The sequence below is a fragment of the Lissotriton vulgaris genome, chromosome 5 (assembly GCF_964263255.1).
Source record: "Lissotriton vulgaris chromosome 5, aLisVul1.2, whole genome shotgun sequence".
Taxonomy (NCBI): Eukaryota; Metazoa; Chordata; class Amphibia; order Caudata; family Salamandridae; genus Lissotriton; species Lissotriton vulgaris.
The window spans coordinates 1,330,152,607-1,330,171,882 of record NC_141693.1 but is presented as its reverse complement, the minus strand read 5'-3'; the positions used below and the strand labels follow the sequence as shown (position 1 = coordinate 1,330,171,882).

The 19,276-nt window shown below is 45.9% G+C and overlaps 1 protein-coding gene across 1 annotated transcript in view; it reads left to right on the top strand.

Annotated features, from left to right (window-relative positions):
* The window catches only part of SLC26A8 (solute carrier family 26 member 8), a 3,386,895-nt gene that overhangs the window by 1,858,638 nt on the left and 1,508,981 nt on the right, over nt 1-19,276 (top strand). Inside the window, exon 8 of the mRNA XM_086923258.1 lies at nt 347-442. Within this exon, the coding sequence (XP_086779384.1) occupies nt 347-442 (96 nt within the window). The remainder of the gene's footprint in view (nt 1-346; nt 443-19,276) is intronic.

The window sequence follows — 19,276 nt, the reverse complement described above, 5'->3', positions numbered from 1 at the left end:
CCAAAGAGTGCAGCACCAGCCACGGGATGAAGCCGCAGACCTGTGTCAAAAACCAACGGAATGGAGAGAAAGATATAATATATCAATACTTTTATGTGATAGAATTTTGGGGCTGGCCTGTGTGTGGTTGCCCAGGTTGTCTTTTCCTATCGCACAAGTATTCTTTAACATTGCGGCTAAAAATAGTTTGTTTATGTTTAATCATTTACAGAGTTGCCTTAATTTGGATATCTTACATTCTTTATTAATGTAGCCGACCAAAAATGTTTTCACAATGTATGCTACAATTAATTAGATACCAGCAGCGTTTCCGGTAACTAACATTCTTTCTTCTTCCAATTTACAGGCTGTCTTGGCGGCAATTGTAGTCAGCAATCTCCTTCCTTTGTTAGACAACTTGCATTTGGTCCCTCAACTGTGGATCCAGGATAAGTATGATTTTGTAAGTGCACGTACATCAGCTGAGTGTGTCAGGATGAACTCCCTCTGCGGAATGATTGGGCATGGGATTTGAGAATAAAAAGAATATTTATATTGATCTTTTTTTTTTGCAAAAGATAAATCAGAATGTATTGCTAATACGTAACATAATTACTCTTACTTCCTGGCTTCTTCCCATTCATAAATTGTGGATACTCTCCACTTGCTGGTGGAATGGTAAACTGCTTCAACAATTGTTAAATCTGGTTTGTGTGCAGGTTCCGTACACCCATCTATCCAGCATATACACTCCTTAACCTCGTCAGTCTTGTTTGTGCTGCTGTGGATTGGAACCTGTTTTAAAATCTAAGCAAATTCCTGCTCCAGTCTCTTTCTCCATTGTTTTCAATTTTGTAATCCTTTTACTTTCCTTCTTTCTTGTCTCAGCGGCACAGCTGTATGGTATGCTAGTTGTTTTATTGACTGTTTTCAGCTGCTAATACTGATAACCTGTGTCTTTTGCCCGGGAAATAGTAATCTGGTGCTTACCCTAGCTGCCATAGGTACAATGTCTCTTCATACCATCCCGCCTGCATGCGAAGTAAGGGTATTACTCCTATCCTACAGACCATGTTGGGTTTTGTCAATAGCAATAAGAGCCACAAGGTGAGTACATGGTCTCGGTCACAGGTGCAGCTCTGAATAGCCTTCCTGTCGGTGGCATAGTGAGGGACCCTACCCTCAGATATTCTCCCCCTTGTATCAAGTCACTTTCACTAGCCTTATACAATTCATTCTTTTTTCACCAGAAAAAGTGAAAGTACTAGACTGCATGTACATTTATATCAATATGACCCACAAGGTGAGTACATGGTCTCGGTCACCAGGTGTAGTTCTGAATAGCCTTCCTGGTGGTGGCATAGGGAGGGACCCTACCCGCAGATGTTCTCCCTCTTGTATCAAAGTCACTTTCACTAGTCTTATACAATTCATTCATTTTTCACCAGAGAAAGTGAAAGTACTAGACTGCATGCACATTTTTCTTAAGTATGGCCTTTGATACAGATTTTAAGGGCTTTTTGTTAGCTTTCTTCATATATTGGTGTAATCAGTTGTCATTCACTCTTTGGCCATAGATGTTCTACTAAACTAGCTGACAACCAAAGCATATAATTCCACCGACTGAGGCACTCATTTATCCACCTCCTCCAAAGAATACAATCTGGTTATGAATCTGGGAACAATAATTTGTCGGAATCTTTCGATCCTATCTTTATTACGTCCTCAATATGCTGATGTATAGGGAAACCCAACGCCTTAGGTTGCTGAAACTATTTCAGCAAAGGTTCCGATGAAGTGCTGGGTAGCTCATTCAAAAGAAATCCCTTATTTTGATAATTTTGGCCAAAATGTCTGGTTACTCTATCAATGTATTGTCTCTTCAGACAAAGGTAACTGACTCTAATCCTTCCTCCTTTACTCTAGAACTGGAAATCAATGAGTACTGATCCTCAATTAAAGGTTTAGCAGGTTAAGGATTGCGAGCTGCTTTCATAGTTTCAAGAACAATGGGCCCGATTCACAGAACTAACTTAAGACAAAATCCTAAACTTACCACCATTTTGGTATTCACAGAAGGCACTTACTCATTTTGGTATTCACAAAAGGCACCTACTCATTTCGGTATTCACAGAAGTTAGGAGCCCTAACTTTTGGACTCATAAATGCCTCCTGTAAATACCGAAAGTCTTAAAGTTAGAAGTTTTCTCAGTTTAGTAGTAGTAAAGTTAGGACTCCTAACTTTAGGACTACTAAATACCTTCTGTGAATACCGAAAGTCTTAAAGTTAGGATTTTTCTCAGTTTAGGAATAGTAAAGTTAGGAACTTTAGGACTCCTAAACTGAAAAGAAAAATAACTTTAAGACCTTCAGTTCAAGAACAATGGGCCCGATTCACAGAACTAACTTAAGACAAAATCCTAAACTTACCACCATTTTGGTATTCACAGAAGGCACTTACTCATTTTGGTATTCACAAAAGGCACCTACTCATTTCGGTATTCACAGAAGTTAGGAGCCCTAACTTTTGGACTCATAAATGCCTCCTGTAAATACCGAAAGTCTTAAAGTTAGAAGTTTTCTCAGTTTAGTAGTATTAAAGTTAGGACTCCTAACTTTAGGACTACTAAATACCTTCTGTGAATACCGAAAGTCTTAAAGTTAGGATTTTTCTCAGCTTAGGAATAGTAAAGTTAGGAACTTTAGGACTCCTAAACTGAAAAGAAAAATAACTTTAAGACCTTCAGTATTCACAGAAGGCATTTAGGAGTCCTAAAGCTAGGAGTCCTAACTTTACTACTCCTAAACTGAAAAAAATCCTAACTTTAAGACTTTCGGTATTCACAGAAGGCATTTAGGAGTCCTAAAGTTAGGAGTCCTAACGTTACTACTCCTAAACTGAGAAAAATCTTAACTTTAAGACTTTCGGTATTCACAGAAGGCATTTAGGAGTCCTAAAGTTAGGACTCCTAACTTCTGTGAATACCGAAATGAGTAAGTGCCTTCTGTGAATACCAAAATGAGTAAGTGCCTTCTGTGAATACCAAAATGGTAGTAAATTTAGGATTTTGTCTTAAATTAGTTCTGTGAATCGGGCCTAATACACTTAAGTTTGTCCTCCAGTCTTAGCCTCACGTTTGTCTCTTGTTGCATCTTGAAGGAGAGGGACTCGAGGAAGAGGAGTCAGAAAATGTCCAATGGTGGGTGTAGGAAATAGGATTTTATAAAAATCTTTTTTATTAACTACTTAAATGCGACATTTACTTTCATCATTGAGTACAGTAATATTTCATGTGACCAATACCATTTTACAAATGTCAGTGACACATTTCAAAGCAACATTTTACATTACATTTCTTATGGTGTACATGGTTCTGAAGAAGAGGGGACATCGGGTGGGACTCAGATATTGCCTTGGTATTCGTTCCATTAGCCTCACACCTGCATCCATTTTTTGGGGCAGCCTCTCGCAACATAGACAGTTTTTGCTTGCACCATACACCAGTCCCTGTCATTCTCCCATTCCTCTACTGTGGGAGCTGCACTAGCACCCCATAACCTTGCCTTGTTCCGTTTAGCTACCATCAAACCCAATGTCGCCCACAGTTTATCCTTACTATTGAAATCAGTGGGTTCTTAGATGTTTAAAAGGCTCCTCTTAGCTTTTATGTCTATACTTCTTGCAAAAACTTCCCTGTAGCATTGGTGGATGCCTGCCCAATATTTCCGAACCTGCATTCATTCTCACAGTGTATGCATGAATGTACCCTCATGGTCACACCTTCTCCTACACTCCTAATCAGCTGCTCTACCCATCTTAGCCAGTGTTGGTCCTGTGATATATAACCTAGGAAGGATATTTATTTGAACCAGTCTCAGGCGAGTGGAGATCGCGACCTCCTTAGGGGAGGCCAACGCTTCTTGCCACTCTTCCTCGTCTAGGTCCGAGATGTCTCTTCACCAGTGCATTCGAAGCTTTTCAAGGAGGTCCAAGCATTTTTGATCACCTTCACATATGTTAGTGATACTGCTTTTGTTTGCATGTATCCGTCAAGGAGAGGCCTCCGGGAGGGCCTTAATCTTCGGTATTTGCGATGTCAGTGCATGTCTCACCTGTGAGTATCTGTAGTGTTCCGTGTCAGCCATCTCATATTCCTGTTGGAGAGTAGCAAATGTTATGCCTCCTCCCCCTTTTCATAGATCTCCTACTCTTGAGATTCTGATCATATTCCATCTGTCGAATCCCTATGTTTTCCTTAGTGTGCCCGGAAATAGGATTTTTGATTTAAGGAGCGAAGACACTTCTCAACCAACAACCACAGTCCCTGTTAGGGTGAGCCTCAAAAGTCATTAAACTAATCTGTGCTTAGCCATCTGGGAGATTGGAACAAAAATAGTCATGCATTTATGCACCACAAAAACATTAATGAAGTGAGGCCACAACACACAAAAAATCAGCTACCAATTTAGAAAAATCGCGTATCATTTAAAAAATGAAACAACAATCGAGAGAACCAGAGTTAGGAGTTTTTAAAGTTTTACTTGAAAAATAGTGCTTAGAAGATCAAAATTCCAGCCGCGGGTATCCGGTCATGCAAAACTGGAGCAAAGTTAAAACTTAAAGTCAAATCTACAATAGGGCAAATCTGCAGACTGTAGCTGACTAGGGCGCCACAAGGCCGGTACCAGTGCTCGGAGAGCCTGCTGAAAAGCCTGCTGAGAAAAATGTAGAGGAAGCTACTGCAAAGTCCGGCCGACCGACGATACAACTTTGGCAGATGGTCGAGCTGTTTGGTCCCAGTTTCCTCTCAGTTCTCAGGCCACTTTGCGGTGAAAATTTTTCCAAGTCCCAAATTTCAGGTTTTGGCTGGAGGAGCACCTTTAACACCACTTCCAAGAGTTAGGGAATGATTGGACACCACTTGGAGGGTCAGGACTCACACCAGGAAGAGGCCAGGTATGGAATTCAAGGACTCTGAAGCTTGGTATGTCTTGTAGTTCACATAGGAGGTCAAACAACTAGCCCCTGGAGTCACTTTTGTAGTCCACAGGTCCTAGAGTGTACTGAAGAGTGGCTCTGAAGATCAAGCATTTATACCTGGCGCCAGACTATGAAGTGGGAGAAACTTGTAGGTTACTCCCACATCTGGTTCTGCACAGTTACTTCCTTCCGCTGCCCATGCTCCAAGTAGCTTAAGGTGACAAAATGTTGTGTCAAGTTCCTTTGTGAGTGTGCTGAAGGCAGTACTTTGAAATGTAAGTGCAGCAGGGTACAGCTCCGCCTGACCTATCCTAGCAGGATGACCTTACCTGCTAACATATAGATCCTCTTTGTCTCACCGTCCGGGAGGAATACACAATGAACCAGGACAGGGGAAGCAGTCATCCAGTGGTTAGGAAAAGAAAATGCCAACTTTATAAAGTGGCATTTACATAATTGTGACTTGAAATCCGACTTTGCCATAAAATACATTTTTTAAATGACAATTCTTTTGAGACCAAACATGGAATTTCTACCTCTTTCTTATCAAAGGTTAGCACTTAATAAATGTAATAAGATAACCCAAAATTATCCAATGGGAGACGTAGGCCTCACAGCAGTGAAAAACGAAAGTGTTTTTTTTAATACCAGGACATATAAAACTTAAAATACATTAAGGGGTTATGTTATATATACATTGAAAAGGAAGGTATAAGCCTGGGAAAACGTTTAGTTTGCCAGGTTGAATTTGTAGTTAAAAAGTGCACACAGGTTGCAGTGGAAGGCCTAGGACATATTTTAAAGGGTTACTTAAGTGGATGGCACACACATTGCATTTAATGTACCTGCCCTGGGTACATGTAGTACCACTGTACAATCGACACATGAGTAAATTCAATGTGCCAATTGGGTTCAAGCCAATTTTACCATGTTGAAAGGAGATAGCACAAGCACGTTAGCACTGGTTAGACAGTGGTAAAGTGCCCAGAGTATTAATGCTAACAAATCCAGAATCCAGACAACAGGAGGGGAGAAGGCAAAAGGTTGGGATTAAGACCACACCAAGTCTTATCAATTTAACAGTGGGTAAGGACAAATTCCCATGCCCCGCCACCCATCCTGACGATGTATTCCAAAATTCTCCTGTGCCTAGCACAAGGGAAACAAACGCAGCAATGCAGAAGAGCCACATCCGGCAGGGGTCCCACGTCTTTGTTCCTGTCATAATCAGGCAGGAAGTGATGTTAGTAAAGGAGGATATTATATTACCTTAGTGGGTTTTATCCCACCACTCCCTGTTTTTAATTCCTGGGTGAGGTGGAGCCCACTTCAAAAGTAATGATTGGGGAAGGACAAGGGACGTTGGTATAATGAAGTGTTTTTCCAATCCACATGTTTTCTTTTGAATTGTGGGACTTGTAGTGCTGTTTCATAATGGAATAACAACACTGCAAGTCCTAGCATTCAACGGAAAAACCTGGCTTGGAGTAGCAATTCCTACATGGATATGGAAACTTGGTATGGCTGTGCATTTAATCTACAAAGGGTATTTTCTGTTCCCACTTGAAGTATGCCTACCAGCACCCGTTCTGCTTCAATAGTATTATATGCAGAGGCTACTTTGTTTTTAATTAGTATTTGATATTGTAAGCATAAGGCTCCCACTATTAGGCAGCTTAGTTTATATTTTACTACTTCTTTAAATTTTTGTGGCATATGTTTTGCAATAAAAAAGCTAGAAAAAAAATTACTCCTGACATAGCAAGCTGTATTGGCTTTGATTTTACAAACGTTATATGTATAATACACTTATAACCTTTAATTTTAATAAAATTATATGTATATTATACTTACTTAACTCCGTACTGTTGAATCTAAAAATGGGATCAAGGAAATCTATATATTTCTGAACTGGGCACCAGATATGGAATTTAGGAGCAGTGGTTATGTGTACGTCTCTGAATTTGTGGGTACCCATACTAGTGAGTGATTCAGAGGACATTTTTCAAAATGTTTCCTCTTTTACAAACTGGCTTACATTTGAAAACACAAATGCAGCAAAATCCAATTAGTATTAACAAATGTCACGTCTTCCGCTAACAATTGTACTTCACTTGTGTGGGAAGGCCTAGTGCCCGCAACACAAAGCAATCCAAAACGCTACATGAACACATCACATTTTCCCACTGAAAATGTATTTTTTTTGCAATATGTGTAGCTGTGGATTTCGGGTGCCATCTCAATCGTCACATAGAGAAACTTAGCACACCTGCACATTTTTAAAACTAGACACATAGGAGAATTTACGGTGGGGTTACTTGCATGGCTCTCACCAAGTTTTCTTTCCCAGAAGCCTTTGCAAAGCTCACATTTTAAAAAAATATATATTTTATTGGGATTTTTGTAGTACCGGCATATGCCATTATGAAACACGATACAGACAGATTACCAAATATGACAATATCATTGGGTACAATTTGTATATAAAGAAATAAAATTAGAAAAGAAAAGAAAAAGAAAAAGAAAACCTCACGCAAATTTTCCCACCCCCATTGCCAAGCATACGTAATTGCAAATGTACATCTTAAAAAGAAGGACCCAGATTCACACAGCAGGGCACCCTGCTTCTCACGGAGGCTGCTTTTTAGGGGTTTTGCAAGGGCAGAGGAGGAGGTCTATGCCCCTGTATGTAGCCCATCTCAATCAGATCTTCCTATGTTTTTGATGGCAACACCGCGCTTGGAAGACCGCTATCTCTGCACCCATGCAGTTGTCTAGTTCCTTCCGCCATTTTCCTGTTGTCGGTGGGGAAGTTCCTTTCCATAGCTGGCCAATATTCCTCTCGGCAATTGTGTTTGCAAGAAACAGTAAGTGTTGATTGTAGCGATTCCGGCCAATATCATCTGTACTGTGGAGTAGGAATAATCGGGGGTCTAGCAGGAGGTCCCAAAAAAGCACCTCTTTAAGGCAAGTTGAAACCCTACGCCAAAAGGGCAGTATTGCAACACAGTTTATACGGTATGAAAGAAGGATCCCTACTCCCTGTTACAATGGAGACACTGAGGAGATGCTACAGCCCCCATCCTTCTGAGATGAAGGCGTGTATAGTATACGCAATGAACATATTTGAATTGGATAAGATGGTACCTGGAGGACACGGCAGCCCTGCAGGGACCAGCTATAGCCTCTGCACAATCATCATCAGTAAGCTCTGGAATATCATCTTGCCATGCCTTCCTAATCTTATGAAGGGTCGTGGTGGAGTGTGTAGTCAATGTTTGATAGATCTGCCGGATTTTATGCGCGACTAAATCGCTCAGAAGAAGGTGACCCTCCAAAGGGTGAAACTCTTGGAGGTCATCTAAATTTGCAAGCAGTGGGGGGGGTAAGAGCATGACGTAATTGAAGATACTTGCAATTGGGATTTATGAAGGTGAAACTCCTCTTGCAGTTGCATGAATGATTTTAGGGTAGTGCCTCTCACAATGTCCCCTAATGTGGAGATGCCAATTTGATCCCACTGGCAGAACCGCTGCAACACCGCCACCTGGCGTATATATGTACCATGCCACAATGGTGTTGTCTGAGTCAGACGCTCATGCCACCCCTTGTGCCCAACTGTATATCTCCACAGCTGAATTGTCGGTTTCGCTGACGTGAGGCAGAGGATCAAGAGACCGAGCACTATACAGCAACCGAAGGAGGGGAATCCCCTTCCATTGCTGTGTGTTCAAGAGCAAATGTCTGGTCCGTAGGCGTATTACACCACCAGTCGTTGATAACGGGTAGGTGAGAGGCCACATAATATGAATACACATCTGCAGCTGCTATACCGCTACAGTATGTGGATTGCACACAGGTCTGTAACGCCACCTGAATTGCCCTTCCACCCCATAAGAATTTGTTAGGTATAGCATTTATTTGTGAGAGCCAAGAACTTGGTATATGATATGGGAAATTTTTAAGTCGATAATGCACTCTGGGGAGAGAGACTATTTTCAAAATTGCCGAACGCCCATATAGCGAGGCAGGGAGGACCACGCCGGATGCCGGCCAGGAGCGGGTTAATATTACGCGCCCAAGAGGTCGTAGGGCAGGGGGACATATATATAAAATGGTATTGGAAGCCATCAGTGACATGTTGGAGCTGAGATGCCCATGTACCTCTGCACTGTTGTCCGCACACTGGGAATAGCACCGATTTAGAAGGGTTAGTATGGAGGCCGGTGATCTGGCCAAAGACACGTAGAATCCGCAAGATTCTGGGACCTGAGATCCAAGGATCCGTCATGAAAAATAAAACGTTGTCTGTGTATTAGGCAATACGATCCAATTGCGATCATGACCATTCAAAGTCGTGAAGCACTGGGTCGCGGTGAACCCATACCACCAGGGGTTCCACCGCCAAGGCAAATAGAAGCGGGGGACAAGGGGCAGCCCTGCCATGTGCCACAGCTAATGAGAAAGAGGTGAGAACGATGATTCGTATATAAGAAACACACGGAGGCAGGAAGTATGGGCCAAAATTTACCTCCTCCAGGAGCTGGAATAAATACTCCCAGCTCAGCGAGCCAAAAGCTGTATTTATGTCTGCAAAAAGTATCGCCGCAGAGCGCCCTAGCTCCAGGGGCAAATGCCATGGCATTATGGAGCCGGTGAATATTGTGACGAGTGGCTCGGTTCGGCATTAAGCCTGATTGGTCTAAGTGAATCAGATCCTGATTGCAGGTATGCAGTCGGTCTGCAAGGACCTTCCCCAGTAACTTGGATTCAAAGTTGATTAGGGAAATAGGGCGGTATGGAGAGGGATCCTCCGGCGGGCGACCGGGCTTCAAAAGTAAGACCATCTCCGCCTGACACAAGTCCTGGGGCAATAGTTGTCACTTGAGAGCTTTGCGACTCAGACGACACCCTCAACACCGCCGAACACCTGCACTTCCGGATCAACATCAACCCCAACACCACCCTCAGAGGAACGCTAGTCTACAGACCCCCGCGGACCCCGAGCACAGTTCAGCGACTCCATCGCCGACCTCGCCAGCACCCACGCACTCGCATCCACAGACTACATCCTCCTCAGGGACCTGAACTTCCACCTCGAGAACAACAACGACACCAACTCCGCCATGCTGATCGACAACCTCACCAACCTCGGCCTCAGACAACTTGTCACCACATCCACCCACACCGCCGGCCACACGCTCGACCCTGTCTTCTCCACGGGGAGCCACGTCGCCTTCAACCACACCACCGAACTCCACTGGACTGACCATCGCTGCATCCATTTTACCTTCAAGAAACCCACCACGCACCACCGCACCCCTCCGCTGCTTGAGCAAAGTCACCGAAGACCAGCTGACCACCACGCTTGCCCAGAACCCACTCACCGACACCACCAACCCAGACGCCACCGCCGCAACCTTAGACAGTGGATCAACGGCTGCGCCAACACCCTCGACCCGCTCAAGAAACCCTCCAACAGCTGCACCAGCAAGAAAGCCACCTGGTTCACCGAAGAGCTCCAGACCTCCAAACGTGCATGCCGGAAGCTGGAGAAGAAATGACTCCACGAGCGTACACCGGACATCCATACAGCCCACAAGGATACCACCCGCAGACACCACCACCTCATCAGAATAGCCAAAAGAGCTTCCTTCAAAGCCCGCCTGGATAACAACGCACACGACAGCAAAGAACTCTTCAGCATCGTAAAGGAACTCTCCAACCCCAGCGCCAACACCAACAACAACCCGCCCTCACAAGACCTGTGTGATGCACTGGCCACCACAAGATCGCTGACATCCATGACAGCTTCATCACCTCGACCGCCCCGACCACGCCTGACTCCACCCCCCCCTGCGAACACCACACGCACCAACCGCCTGACCTCCTGGGCCAACCACAACGAGACACGCAAGGTCATGAACTCTATCCACTCAGGATCACCATCAGACCCCTGCCCACACCACGTATTCAACAAAGCAGACGTAGCCATTGCACCTTAACTATGGAAGTTCATCAACATCTCCTTCGAGACAGTGACATTCCCGGAGAGCTGGAAGCACGCCAACACCAGAGCTCTCCTCAAGAAGCCCAAGGCGGACTCAAAGGACCTCAAAAACTTCCGGCCTATTTCCCTGCTCCCGTTCCCAGCGAAGGTCATTGAGAAAATCGTCAACATGCAACTGGCCCGCCACCTCGAGGACAACAACATCCTAGACCCGTCCCAGTCCGGATTCAGATGGAGCCACAGCACAGAGACAGCCCTCATTGCCGCCACAGGCGACATTAGGCGCCAACTAGACAACGGAGAAACATCAGCCCTCATCCTCCTGGACCTGTCAGCCGCCTTCGAAACGGTCTCCCACCGCACACTAAAAACACGCCTCCAAGAAGCCGGAATCCAAGAGAAGGCCCTAAACTGGACCACATCCTTCCTCGCCGGCAGAACCCAGAGCGTCCGACTCCCCCCCCCTTCCGTTCCGCAGCCACCAACATCACCTGCGGTGTACCCAAGGGCTCATCCCTCAGCCCGACGCTGTTCAACGTCTACATGGCCCCCCTCGCACAAGTGGCCTGCCAGCATGACCTCAAGACCATCTCCTACGCCGACGACACCCTGCTCATCCTCTCCCTCACCAAGGACCCGCACACCGCCAAAACCAAACTCCACGAGGGAATGAAAGCCGTCGCTGATTGGATGAGGAGCAGCCATCTGAAGCTGAACTCTACAAGAAGAGATCGGTAGTGGTGTATCCAAATTGGAAAAGACCGCACATACACAGGTACTAATCAAATGAACAACAATACTGGATAAGTGAACAAAATCTTTAGTTCTTAAAGACGCTGAACTCTAACAAGACGGAGGTCCTCATCCTCGTACCCACCCCCTCTGCCTGGGAAGACTCCAGGTGGCCGACCACGCTGGGAATAGCACCAACACCCACCGACCATGCACGCAACCTAGGATTCATCCTCAACTCCTCCCTCTCCATGTCGAAGCAGGTCAACGCCGTCTCTTCCTCCTGCTACAACACCCACCGCATGCTCCGCAGAATCTACAAGTGGATTCCTACTGAAACAAGAAGAACGATGACACAGGCCCTCGTCAGCAGCAGGCTGGACTACGGCAACGCTCTCTATGCAGGAATCCCGGCCAAACTCCTGCGACGACTACAACGCATCCAAAACGCCTCCGCCCGACTGATCCTCAACGTCCCCCGCCGCAGCCACATCACCTCTCACCTGAGAGACCTACACTGGCTCCCCATCGAAAAGAGGATAACCTTCAAGCTCCTCACCCATGCACACAAAGCACTCCACAACACCAGACCAGCCTACCTCAATAGGAGACTCAGCTTCTACACCCCCAACCGCAAGCTCCGGTCCGCCAGCCTCGCCCTCGCCACTGTCCCCCACATCCAACGAATGACCACCGGTGGCAGATCCTTCTCCTTCCTCGCCGCCAAGACCTGGAACACCCTCCCTACCCACCTACGGCGGACCCAAGACCTGCTTCCCTTCAGTAGCGCCCCCCCTCCCTGCAGCGCCTTGAGACCCTCACGGGTAAGTAGTGCGCTTTACAAGTAGGTTGATTGATTGATTGATTGATTGATTGATTGTATGGTGTCCAGTAGGTGAGGGGCCAACGAGGACATGTGAGAGTGAAGGAATTCAATGGGGAACCCATTAGGGCCCGGGGCTGGGCCAGGTCACATTACCTGAGTGCCGCCATCAATTCATCTACTGTAATGGGGGCATCAAGCTGATCTCATATCTGGTCTGTTAGTCTCTGGGGGCGAATGTCCCGAAGGAACTCAGCTAGGAAGTCCTCTGAAAGCTGCTCCCTCCAACTGTATATTGTGGAGAAATGATGCGCAAATTCCGAGGCCACATCTGCGGGGGATGAGCGTAAGGCGCCATCACAACCTCGAATAGCTGAAAGGAACACATTAGTTATAGATTTCTTACCTTAGAATTACCCCCAGGCGTCAGACTGGATCCAGAAAGTTTTTTGTCAGCAGTACCTCTGAGCGTCAGAAGGTGGAGTCGGTAGGCTCTGTGTTTGTAGTTGGCGTTGTGCCACCGCGATCACGTCGCAGTAGCTATTTAAGACTCTGCCCTCGCGTGCTGACGTCAGTTCTGTTCTTTTTTCTCCACACCAGCCAGGGCAGATCCAGAGAGAGTGATACCTCCAGTCATTTTTTGACTGACTTTTTCTCTACTTTTGTCGACTTCTTTTTTGAGTCCATCGACTCCTGGTGCACGAGGGATGCCTGGCTTCAAGGCATACAGTTCCTGTAACCGAATGATGTCGGTGACAGATCTGCACTGCATGTGCCTCTTTTGCCAGGAGTGTTACCACGACACCAAGTCGTGCTCCGACTGCCGGTTGATGGCGCCAAAGGCTTTTCAGGAGCGGTTCTGAAAGCTGCTTGAGCGCAGTCAGTCAGGTCTGCACTGTTAGAGGCCCAGTCGCGAGGGAGGTCGAGGGACCAGTCGCAGAGCCACCACCATTCGTCCAAGTCATCGAAGTCTTTGCACTGGGGTCGGGTAAGTCGAAGCATAGGAAGAAGTCGAAGAAGCATTTACTAAAATTAAACTTCACATATGTACAAGCCTAAAATCATAAACATATATAATAATGCACTTTAATAATTAAGCAAAATGAAAGCCAAAATGCATTAAAAAATGTAAATTAGAAAACACACAATTAAGAAATGCATACAATACAATGCATTAGTAAAGTGCACAGATACCTCAGAGGAGGCATCTCGCGCTGGCAGAAAGAAAACCTAGAAGACGCTTAATTACTGAGAATTCTAAATGGCTTCAAGGTAGAAATCAAAGAGTAAGGTTTTATGGTTCCTTCAGAAAACATCTGAAGCATTACAATACTTTTTAGACTTGGAAAACAAATGATCTACCTCCTCTTCTGGCCTTTTGAATCCATGAGAGTTAGAATAGTTTGTTTATTAGATCTCAACGATTTCTCCTTAAGGGGCACCTGAGATAAGGAGGACCTTTATTGGTGTAGATCCTAAAAGCAAAGATGAGTGCCTTAAACTGGATCAATTGTAGGTCGAGCCTAGCGGCAGCGCACATGCGCTACTCACTCTGCGAGACTGCTGAAGTAAAGTATGGGAGAGAAGCTGCTCCCACTCTCCTTCCATATTTGTCATTGTCTTGAGTCATTGTCTTTCGTAAATGCTACCTTCGGATTTGTTAATAGGCTTGTTAGTCTAGTAGGGCCTTATCTTCATTTGTAACCTCCCATTGCGACTGGTCCCTTTACTTCGGTTATTACACCGGACCTGTTATTTAGTCTGTAAGCACTATTTACTTTATTGAGTTTCTCCTACTGCAGGCCAGACACACGCTGCTCCAGCTGAAACCGGTTGTGTAGATTTTTATGCAGCACAGTCGACCCCGGAACACAGGCACCTGTTTTCAATCACTTTAACCCAGCATTATCTTGAGTCTGTTTCAACCCCCCCAGGTAAAATGGATTTAGAAATGATTAGGGAATTAAGTCAAAGTAAATTCCAGGTAGCACATAATCCTGTGCTAATGGGGTGAAGCTACAACAGCACATCTGTGTTACATGCCATTTGCACTAAAGCCACCTGATGGGTTGCTTTCAAAAGAACACCACCACCACCACCAATACCACCACCGCTACAAAGGCCACCACCACAATACCATAACCATCAATACCACCACCAACAATGCCATCAATACCACTACCACTATCATTACCACCACCTCCAATACCACCACCACCACCAATACCGCCAATACCAACACCACGCCAATACCACCACCACAAAGGCCACCACCACAATACCATAACCCCCCAATACCATCACCAACAATACCATCAATACCACTACCAGTACCACCACCACTAATACCACCACCACCATCAATACCACCACTACCAATACCAACACCAATACTACCACCAGTGCCACCACCACCAATACCACCACCAATACCACACATACAACCAACAATACCACCACCTCCAATACCTCCACCATCAATACCACCACATCCACCACCACCAATACTGCCACCAATATCACCACCACCAATACCACCACCACCAATACCACCACCAGCACCACCAATACCACCACAACTAATACCACCAGCACCAATACCACCATCAATACCACCACCAATACCACTACTACCTATACCACAACCACCAATTACCACCACCCCCAATACCACTACCACCAATACCACCACTACAAATACGACCACCAATACCACCACCACGCCAATACCACCACCACAAAGGCCATCACCACAATACCATAACCCCCAATACCACCACCAACAATACCATCAATACCACCACCACCAATACCACCACCAATACCACCACCAATACCACACATACAACCAACAATACCACCACCTGCAATACCTCCACCACCACCATCAATACCACCACATCCACCACCACAAATACTGCCACCAATATCACCACCACCAATACCACTACCGTCATTAATACCACCACCACCGATACCACCACCAGCACCACCAATACCACCACAACTAATACCACCAGCACCAATACCACCATCAATACCACCACCAATACCACTACTATCTATACCACAACCACCAATTGCCACCACCCCCAATACCACTACCACCAATACCACCACTACAAATACGACCACCAATACCACCACCAATACAACCACCACCAATACCACCACCACCAATACCACCACCACCAATACTACCACCAATACCACCACCAATACCACCACTATCACCACTACCACCACCACTACCACCACCAATACCACCACCAATACTGCCAATACCACCACCACGAATACCAACACCACCAATACCACCACCACCACCAGTGCCTCATCACCAATACCGCCACCACCAATACCACCACCACCAATATCACCTATATAACACATACAACCACCAGTACCACCACCTCCAATACCTCCATCACCACAAATACTACAACCTCCAAAACATCCAATACCACCACCAATACCACCACCAGTACAACCAATACCACCACAACTAATACCACCACCAATACCACCGTAAATACCCCCACCAATACCACCACCATTACCACCACCAATCCTACCCCCAATACTGCCAATACCACCACCAATACTGCCAATACAACCACCACCAATGCCACCACCACCAATACCACTACCACCACCAATACCACCACCACCAGTACCACCACCACTGTTAGAACCGGGGTCACCGATTCCGACACTGTTGCTTGGCGCAAGGCAGGAAGGCACCCCGAAGGCATTGAGTTAAGCAGTGGTGCAGCACACACTCACATTGACTCAGTAATATGCACGCAATGAAGAGACACCACACCAGGCTGTTTTATAAAACAAGACTCTTTATCTAATTCAAGTCAGAGCAGTCGATAGGGCAGATAATCTCAGAGCAACAGTAGATTCACTTCACTTAAAAACATGAGTAAATTCCTTCAAGTACATCAGAACAGCGGAACCTCCTGCAGGTAAAAAGTCAGGAGTAACATCTTCTCACTGCAAGTATCACTGTAGGTAATTCAGTGCTGGTAAACATATAGGCTTCAATGCATTCTGGTACATTCAATTCAACAAAGAGTATCATGCAGGTTTGCAAATGACATGAGGACATTTCTGAAGGCACTTTCAATAGCGTACCATCCCTTGTGTGGGCATTCAATACCAAGAACACTTGATCTGCATGAACTCACATTTGGCAATTCTTCCTGGCTAGGGCAGGTCACACAGTTAATGTTAATGTTAATGTTAATGTTAGGCTGCATTTATAAAGCGCACTGACACCGGAGGTTTCCTGGCGCTGAGATTGAAAATGGGGCAGGAGAAAAGGGCCCTCCGCTGTGCAGCACAAAGGTTAACTTTTAATGGGGATGCAATCGGTGATCAGGCCAGATCTCTACCAGCCTTGTTCATTCAGCCAGAGACGGAGCAGTCAGAGGAAGCAAACTTTACCCATCTGCCACCCCCCCCCCTCAGTCACACTCAGCGCGATGTTGAAAGGGGGCGTCGTCCCCTGGTTTCCCCACTCACCACTTTGTCTTTGCGGTTGGAAGTTGCAGCCACAAATATCACTGGACGCCTCCTCCCCAGCCAGCTCGCTCCTCTCTGCACGTGGGGCTTCGGCCGGGGGAGGTGGATTGGCGCGCTGCTAAAGCTGGCAAAGTTACGGGCTCCCTTGAAGAGGTGGCGGAAAGACGCTCCTCGATCCACCCTGGTAGTGACATCTTGGTTGCGGTTTCTTCGGTTGCAGTATCTTGGGGGAAAGAGTAGGGGGTTGAGTTTGGCTGGCACGAGAGGCAGGATCGTTCCCTGCGGCACACTGGAGTTGGTCTCTTGGGTTTCCCCCACACTGGGCAAGGTCAGCAGGCTGGCAGAGCCCCTCAGCTATCTTGGGTGCAGCAGGGCCTAAGCTCAGTCAGACTCAGTAGTTTAGGTTCCCCCCTAGGCCCAACAGCCTATACTCTGGCAAAGGTTCCCCCATGTCCAGTGGTGCCCCAACTGACTGGTTAGGTTTCCCTCCTTTCCTCTTATACCCCTAGGTCAGGTGACCCTTCTGAAAGGCGGCAAAGTATAATGCTCCCTGGGCTGGAAGGTTCCAGGGGCTTATACCATGTCTGTCTATGTGACAAAAAGGCATGACGGCAAGGATACAATAACAGTATGTCCTAACCTGATCCTAACTACTGGTGGCAGCCATATTATTCGGGGAGAGCACCTGCACCTCAGCACTGGTTGGCAGTGATAAGGCGCCCAGAGGCCTAGGTCTAACAAAAAGATGGTGGCAAAAACAAGTCGAAAAGGAAAAAAACGGGGTAAGACCACCCTACGGCTGACAGGTCTAACAACCACCATTAGCACAACCAATACCATCACCAATACAACCACCAATACCATCTCCACCAATAATACCACCAGCAATACCACCACCACCACCAGTACCACCACCAATACCAATACAATCACCAACATCACCACCCCCACTAATTCCACCACCTCCAATACCAATACTGCCACCAATACTACCACCAATACCAATACTACCATCATCACCAATACCACCACCAGTACCACCAATGTCGCCTCCACCAATACCACCACCACCAATACCTATACCACCACCTCAGCGCCTCTCGCTCACTAGTAATTGCAGGGGCACTGTACGAGGCCGGAACTGCAGCAGAGACCATGTCTTCCACCCTCCCTCCATGCCTACCATAAAGCACAGCCCGCCCTGCACCAGGAGGAGAACCTGGTCCCTACTACAGCTGGAGTGTCTTTTACTAGGCCAAATATAGCAATGAAATTAATCAATACAACATTGCACACTCAAATTACGGAGAGGGCAGGAAATAGCCCTCCCACTCTTCCTCTTGAGAAAAAGGTGTTGAAGCGATTTATTAGTGTTTATAGCTCAGATCATATGTAACTCTTACTTCACACTTTGTGTCTGGGTAATTTACAACTCTTACACATCTTCTTCACTGCACTATTTATATCTACTTTAAAGACGTTGCAGGCCGGTCTCTTCTTTTGATATTTACAATCTATCAAGAGGTCGAGAATGCCCTTTATTGTAATGTAATAGGTCTTGCATTTGCAGGAAATAGCCACCTGCTCTTCCTCCTGAGACACGACAGTGTAATCAAAGAGCGAAAGGTGTTGGAGCGCTTTGTTAGTGTTTATAGCTAGGATCATATGTAACTCTTACTTCACACTTTGTGTCTGTGTAATTTACAACACTGACACATCTTCTTCACTGCACTATTTATCACTACTTCGAAGGCGTCGCAGACCGGTCTCTTCCTCTAATATTTACAATCTAACAAGCTGTTGAGAATGCCCTTTATTGCAATCCAATAGGTCTTGCATTTGCAAGAGTTGAAGCTATTAGTATCGTAAAAGACAATCTGGCAGATGCATCAACTTAGCCTTTTGCTATTCCTAAATAGCGATTTTTAAGGAATCGTGTTTTAGGAATAGCAAAAGCCTATGCATGTAGGAATCGCTATTAAAATAGCGATTCCTAAACATTCCTTAATTGCTACTCGCAAATTGCTAGTTGCAATTAAGGAATGCTGTCCCATTCATTCCTATGGGCCGACAGGCCCATAGGAATGAATTGGAGATTGCATGAGCAATTTGCGAGTACCAGTATGTACTCGCAAATTGCTCATGCAATTTCAAGGGTGCAAGGGTGTCAAAATGACACCATGTTGCACCCCTGAAATTGATCTCTGCACATATGTTG